General features: G+C 53.2%; 1 protein-coding gene across 1 annotated transcript in view; it reads right to left on the bottom strand.

Moving 5' to 3' along the window:
• Window positions 1-6,164, bottom strand: part of SLC12A8 (solute carrier family 12 member 8) — a 59,220-nt gene that overhangs the window by 41,883 nt on the left and 11,173 nt on the right. The window contains exon 5 of the mRNA XM_009640859.2: window positions 2,753-2,984. Within this exon, the coding sequence (XP_009639154.1) occupies window positions 2,753-2,984 (232 nt within the window). The remainder of the gene's footprint in view (window positions 1-2,752; window positions 2,985-6,164) is intronic.

Below are 6,164 nucleotides of genomic sequence, written 5' to 3'. Positions count from 1 at the left end.
TGCTGCTTGGCAGATGCGCGGTCCTTTGGTATGTGTGCAGCACTTGGAAATGTGAAGTGAGGGAAAAGGCTGCCATGGTAGGAGCAGGAAAGGCAGGATGACTGCACGAGGCCCATTTTACAGGTTTGGAGGCTGAGACCTGACGCTGCCAGCTGAGACCCCATAAACCTGTCCTAAAACAAGGAAGCAACCCAGGCAAGACATCAGCTGAAATCTTTCCAGCTTACAGACCTGTCCCCAAAAATTACCTCTCCCATGGCTCTCCCTGCATGCTGCCCTTCGCATCTCAGTCACCACTGCAGCCGAAGAACCAAACCCAAAACAACTGCATGCATGTGAAGGCCGCAGATTGCTGATCAGTTGACTGCCCACCCCAAAGGGGTCTCCAATGCTTCCCCAGGTGCTAGGCTCAGATGCACCGCCACCCCGTCACTGCCATCAGCCAACTCTCGAGGCTGGAGCTTCTCCAACGCCTGCAGGTCCCACCCACAGCTGGCTGGGCTGCCTTGCAGGAGGGATGCTTTGCTGATGGGTGCAATCGCACCCAGGAGACAAGCATCCATCCATGCCGTCCAGAAAGCGTGCAAGACAGAATGCTTCTTGAAGCCCGGAGCTCACCGTTGGTGCTGACACACCACTCAGAGGCCTTCTGGGGAAATGCAGGACTTGGGAGGAACCAACTGTTCAGCCCGGACTCAAAACTGTTCTCTCTCACGGAAGCTGTCTGTAAAAGCAGAGGAACCCACAGCTCGCCCCAGCCAGCCTCATGGCTGCAGGTCCCACCGTATGGGCAGCGCTGCTCTGGGGTACTGGTGTTAGGGTCTTGGATCCAGCCACCATCTGCCTGACCTTCTTCCATGACCTGGAAACCCTCCTCTTTTTAGCCAGCCACAGCTAAACTGCAGCATCTGCGATGCTCAACTGCCTCATTCCTCTCCTTCCCCTGTTTTCTGTCAGAAGAAAATGACATAGTGCTCGGCAGTGGAGGGAATCAAAGACAACTACAGTGACCTCAACTTGGGCACGTTTCCTGCCGACATTTGTATTCCTCTAATTCCCTCCTCCTGGTCCCATGTTCACTTTCCTACCATCAGCTCTCACCCGAAGCATGCGTTTTCTCTCTGCTATTAGAAAGGCCTCTAGGTCCGCATTAAAGGTCTCCTCTGAGCACAACCAAAATGCAACACCCTCCCCCGCCCCGTTTCCTCTAGAAAACAACTTCCTATGAAACACAGCTGTTTGGAGCAGGTCACTTGCCTTCTCTGCAAAACATGCCACACCAAGCACAACCATCCTTGCTTCGTTCTCGTTTGCAAGTGTCTGCTGAGATTTTTGCCAGCTTTCATTTGGGGCACTTCTTACATGCTAAATATAAAATGGAAACACCTTTCCACAAGGCTTTCTCCGAGAGAGGAGCGGCTGCTGGTGCAGCAGCTTCTGCCCCCACCCCACCGTCCTTGCACACCGTACGGGCAGCACAAAACAGCACAGCAGTGTGGAATCACAGCCGTGCCATCAGCGCTAAGAACACCTACATGACTCACCTCCTGCTGCCCACCTTGGTGGCTGAATCCTAACTAAATCAAAACTGAAGACCTTTCCTTTAAACTGACTTTAGCAAAGTCACTTGCCACCCCCTGAGGTGCTGCTGGACACAGGGGAAGCCAAGAAAAAGGTGACACCTTCTGTTTACTCAGCTAATTACACTTCGTTATTGCTGGAGTGGCCGCTGTGGTACTCATGGACCCCTTCCACCGCAACTCCCTGCATCCTGAGATGTGTTTCCCTGCAAACACCTCTTGGGGATGAGGATGGAGGAAGGGGAAGGGCGCTTGGGGTGCAAGAAGGGCTGCAGGTTGGAGCCCCGAACCTCTGCCTTGCCCCAGCTGGAGCCACCGCTGCAGGCTGGAGTCAGGCTGGGGAAGTAACGGGGGAGATTTGCACCCACGGCTCCTTGAAACCCCAGCAGGCACCTGCCCCAGCCCAGCCAGCTCCATCCTCGGCTCTGGGCAGCAAATCATAGAATCATAGAATCATAGAATGTTTAGGGTTGGAAGGGACCACTAGTGGTCATCTAGTCCAACCCCCCTGCAGTGAGCAGGGACACTGCTAACTAGATCAGATTGCTCAGAGCCCCATCCAACCTGGCCTTGAATGTTTCCAGGGATGGGGCCTCCACTACCTCTCTGGGCAACCTGTTCCAGTGTTTTACCACTCTTATTGTAAAAAATTTCTTCCTTACCTCTAGCCTGAACCTACCCTGTTCTAGTTTAAAATCCAGCAGTGTGCAGCCTGGGGCCAACACTGGTGGCACAGCTCACCATGGCCAGCATCTAAGTGACCTCAGGGGTCTCTGGGGAGAAGATCTCCTTAAGGCAAAGTCACGACCCTCTGTTTCCATGGGCACAATGCTTAACGTGGAGTTAGACAGCAGAAGGCTACAAAGAGCAACTGCAAACGCCGCTGCTCTCTGCTGTTAGAAAACCTCCAAGTGCAATACAAGTATAACAAGCACACACATTGAGAGCTCGGTTCCCAAGGTTAAACAAGTGTTCAGTCATGCTCTGGAAATACTTACTCCTTGCAAAATTATGGGTTGCCTCTAAAAGATCTGTACCAAAGGACAGGGGACACATCTGGAAGTGCTGAACTCTACCTCTGCCCAGATGTGTAACTTCACAAAGATGCCTAAGGAGAAAACCGCAGGGGATTAACACCTCCTGACCCCAATGTGATGAACCCCCATTTTTACCTGGATCAAGGTGTGTAAAGGACCCAATGACAAAGTCCAGCGTCGAGACGGCCAGTAGGAAGAGCAGCAGGAGCTGGATCCTGATGATCCACTTCACCCCAGCCAGGTTGATCCCCAGCAGGCCCAGCAGGACAGCCAGGGAGATCCCACGGACTGCCCAGATGTTGCTGAGGCTCAGGACATCTGCGATGGACTCTGCAAAGCCAGTGATGTACATGGCACCTGCAACGCACTGAAGGACGGAGCAATGTGAGTGTCCCGCGGGAGAACAGGGGATCCCCATCCACAGCCCCCATGCCAGGCGGGGGTCTCTGTTCAAACAGACAGACATTTGCTGTCACAAACCAATCTTTAACGTTACTCTGGCCTACAGGGACTGAACCTTATTGCTGCAAGGCAGCACCCGGCCAGGGCAGCATACCTACTGCCTGGGTAAACAGGGAAGGCTGGGCATTAGGGCCATCAGCCCAGCAACTTCCCACTGGCTTTAAAATTTACCCTCCATTAATGCTCCGGGAGAGACCACGCTGGCTTCTCCAAGGGAGAAAAGGATGAGCCAACCTCTCAGTTTCTTCCCTTCTTCTGTTACTCTGAAGGAAAAGGTCCCAGTTCAACACCTGCCTGAAGAACATCAGTTTGCTTCCCCTTTCATTGCCTCCCAGGGGTTATTTTTAACTCAGTGTTTAGTTTGGATGTAAAATCTGATGTTTCACCGGCTCCCCATCTCGTTGCTGGAACAGAGCCTGCACTTTTGAGGAGAGCACATTGTGCAAGCCATGCCCGCTGAGCTCCTGGGAAAGCTGCTTGTTTGTCCTGCTGCAGGGCAGGACACGCGCGCTGCCCTGGGCGGCTGAGAGTCTGCAGGACAGGACATCTGCAGCACAGCTTCAGGCCTCAAACCCCACTGCGGGGCAGCAAACCTAATTACCAGGGTTTTTCCCTCCAGAGGTTCCCATTAGCTGTCATTTCAGCAACAACCCCTTTCCAGCACATGGCTTCCCCAGCAAACCAGGTTGGGGCACAGAGCTGCCCGCCAGCATGGGTGGTGTGACCTTGGGTCCTGCGACCCCCACTATCCCCATCCACGGACGAGGGATGTGCAGCACAGCTCCCACATGACTGGAAGGGAGAAAAACCCCATCCAAGCCAGCAAGAGTCAGAGCAGACCCCTCCTTCGCTGCAGACCCACCTTGAACCAACCCAGCACCGCAGGGTGTTGAGGACAACCTGACCCATACCCAAGGACCTGCGGGTTCATGCGCAGTTTTTGGCAAGCAAGGTGCATGGGATTCACCTGCTCAGACTCAGACACCTACAACTCGGAGATTCTGGAGAAGGATTCACTTCCATCACAGGCAGACACCTAGCACAGACTGGGTGAACTACACCCCAAAAGTCTCTTTCTCCTCACTGGTAGCCCTGTCGTGAATGTCTCTACCAGAGAAGTCTCAGATTCTGCAAGGTAGTACCCAAATAAGTTGGATGTATTCTTGTTTACTTGTGTTTAGCAAGGCCTACACCACCACTGAGTGGACCACACACATCCTACCCGGGTGCTCTCTCTGGAAAACAGGTCCCTCCCGTGCTAGCAGAGGACAACACCCCTGCGCTGGCACAGCTCCACTTGGACCACCCACAAAAACTGCACTTGACACCTGAAGCAAAAAAAAAAAACCCAAATAGAATCTAACTCCAATAAAGGCATTAAAAGCAGGTGCAATTCTTGCCTCTCACATGAGGAAAAGCCCTGTAGACAGAAAGCAGTATCGCCCAACCCCAGCTCCCTGTACCTGACCAACATCAGTTTTTGAAGAAGATAAGTTTTCTTTGCTAAGTAAGTTTTCTTTCCTTTCACGCCAAGGATGGTGATGTGCAAGGACGCTCTGAAGGGAGCAGAGTGGAGCAAGCCTCTAACAGTCTCAGCACTGCAAGCCTCCCTGAAGCCTTTCCTCTGGTGAACCACGAGCACCACCAGCAGAATGGAGGAGCTGGGTGCCCACCAACACCCTGCTGCTCCACACACAGCAATGGCCAGGGCCCCAGCGGCACCGTGGCACAGGCTGGTTCCTCATGAACTACCTATCTTGAAATCAGAAGCTGAGATTTGCAGAAATCAGTCCTTTACGAGCCTTTGCAAACCACACACTTTGCTGGGCGAGGAATGTAATTGGTTTTCAACACCCAAACAAGCGCTGCCGCTGTCTTTGCTTCTGGGATTTTAGAGCTGGACCCTGGAAAACCCCTGCTTGCACAGACAGGTCTTACTGCAAACCACTCCAGGAATGGAGACCACAGAGAAAAGCACCAGACCTTGGGCTCACAGTTAGAGCTGCAGTGATCAAACACGTGTTGGTCTCCATACGACCTAGTAGAGGCGTGCTGCATGGTTTAGTGCAATCTGATAAAGCCTCTCCTCTGAGGCATCCCAGGAGGACAGCAAAGCCCAACTGGGTCCCAGCTTGCCTTGGCTGATGCAGCAGGAGCCCATCTCTGCAGCAGCCCCAGGGCACTGAGCCACCTCTCATCTCCCAAGGCATCAGCAGCACATGGCCAGTCATTCCCCACTTGCCCCAGTCAGGCCAGGGAATGGGCAATACCCCTTTTTCTGGCCGGAATTGCCTTGTGATGGAGGTTACAGCACTCCGTGAGCATCTTGTAGTGGGGGAGCAGCCTGCAGCTGGTGCAAAGCACTTTGGGCAGAAAGCACGGCCAAAGAGAAGGGAAAGGCATCAGCTTTCGGGAGCAGGCAAAGCGTTCCTAAGTAGGCTGCCAGCTCCCGCCTCACAGCCCCCCATACGCACGGGACGCCGAGGCCGGGGCCAGGGCTGCCGCAGCCCAGCTTTTACAACACTCAGGACAGGCTGCAACCTGATTGCTTTCCCAGACGGGGTCCGCTCGGAGAGCGAGAGTGGAAAATATGACAGGAAGGATTCTCATGTGTGGCCCATTTCCATATCTTGGCTTGTAACTGCGTTCAGTTTGTATTTTATGGACACTTGCTTTTAATCTGGAGTGAAAGGAGAAGAGGAGATTATTTTCGGCTTGGGGCTTTTTTTCAGAGATTGCTGCAAGCCAGTCAGTTAAAAACAAACCTCAATAAAAATGCTTCTCTGCTCACCACATTTTATACTGTTCATAACATCTTTACGGGGGGAGGGGGTTAAGTTGCTGCAGGTTTAAGAGATTACTTTCCATTCCTTATGTTTACTGCTTGTGTATTTCGGTGCTTCACCACCCTGACAGCTCCTTGGGGTCCTTCAGAAAACCCATAACTGTGGACTTTTGCATCTCAAGAAGTCAATTAGCTGTGGCCCTTCCCGCTGGCCCAGCTCTCCTCCCACACCAGCTCCGCTTCTGCTGGCTCCCGCAGAGAGCAGCCACGGCTTGCCAGGTCCCTAAGGGCATGGGGAGC

This window comes from Egretta garzetta, unplaced genomic scaffold, assembly GCF_000687185.1.
Source record: "Egretta garzetta isolate BGI_Z169 unplaced genomic scaffold, ASM68718v1 scaffold326, whole genome shotgun sequence".
NCBI classification, from domain to species: Eukaryota; Metazoa; Chordata; class Aves; order Pelecaniformes; family Ardeidae; genus Egretta; species Egretta garzetta.
The sequence above is the reverse complement of the archived record's forward strand: the minus strand, read 5'-3'. Positions and strand labels throughout refer to the sequence as shown.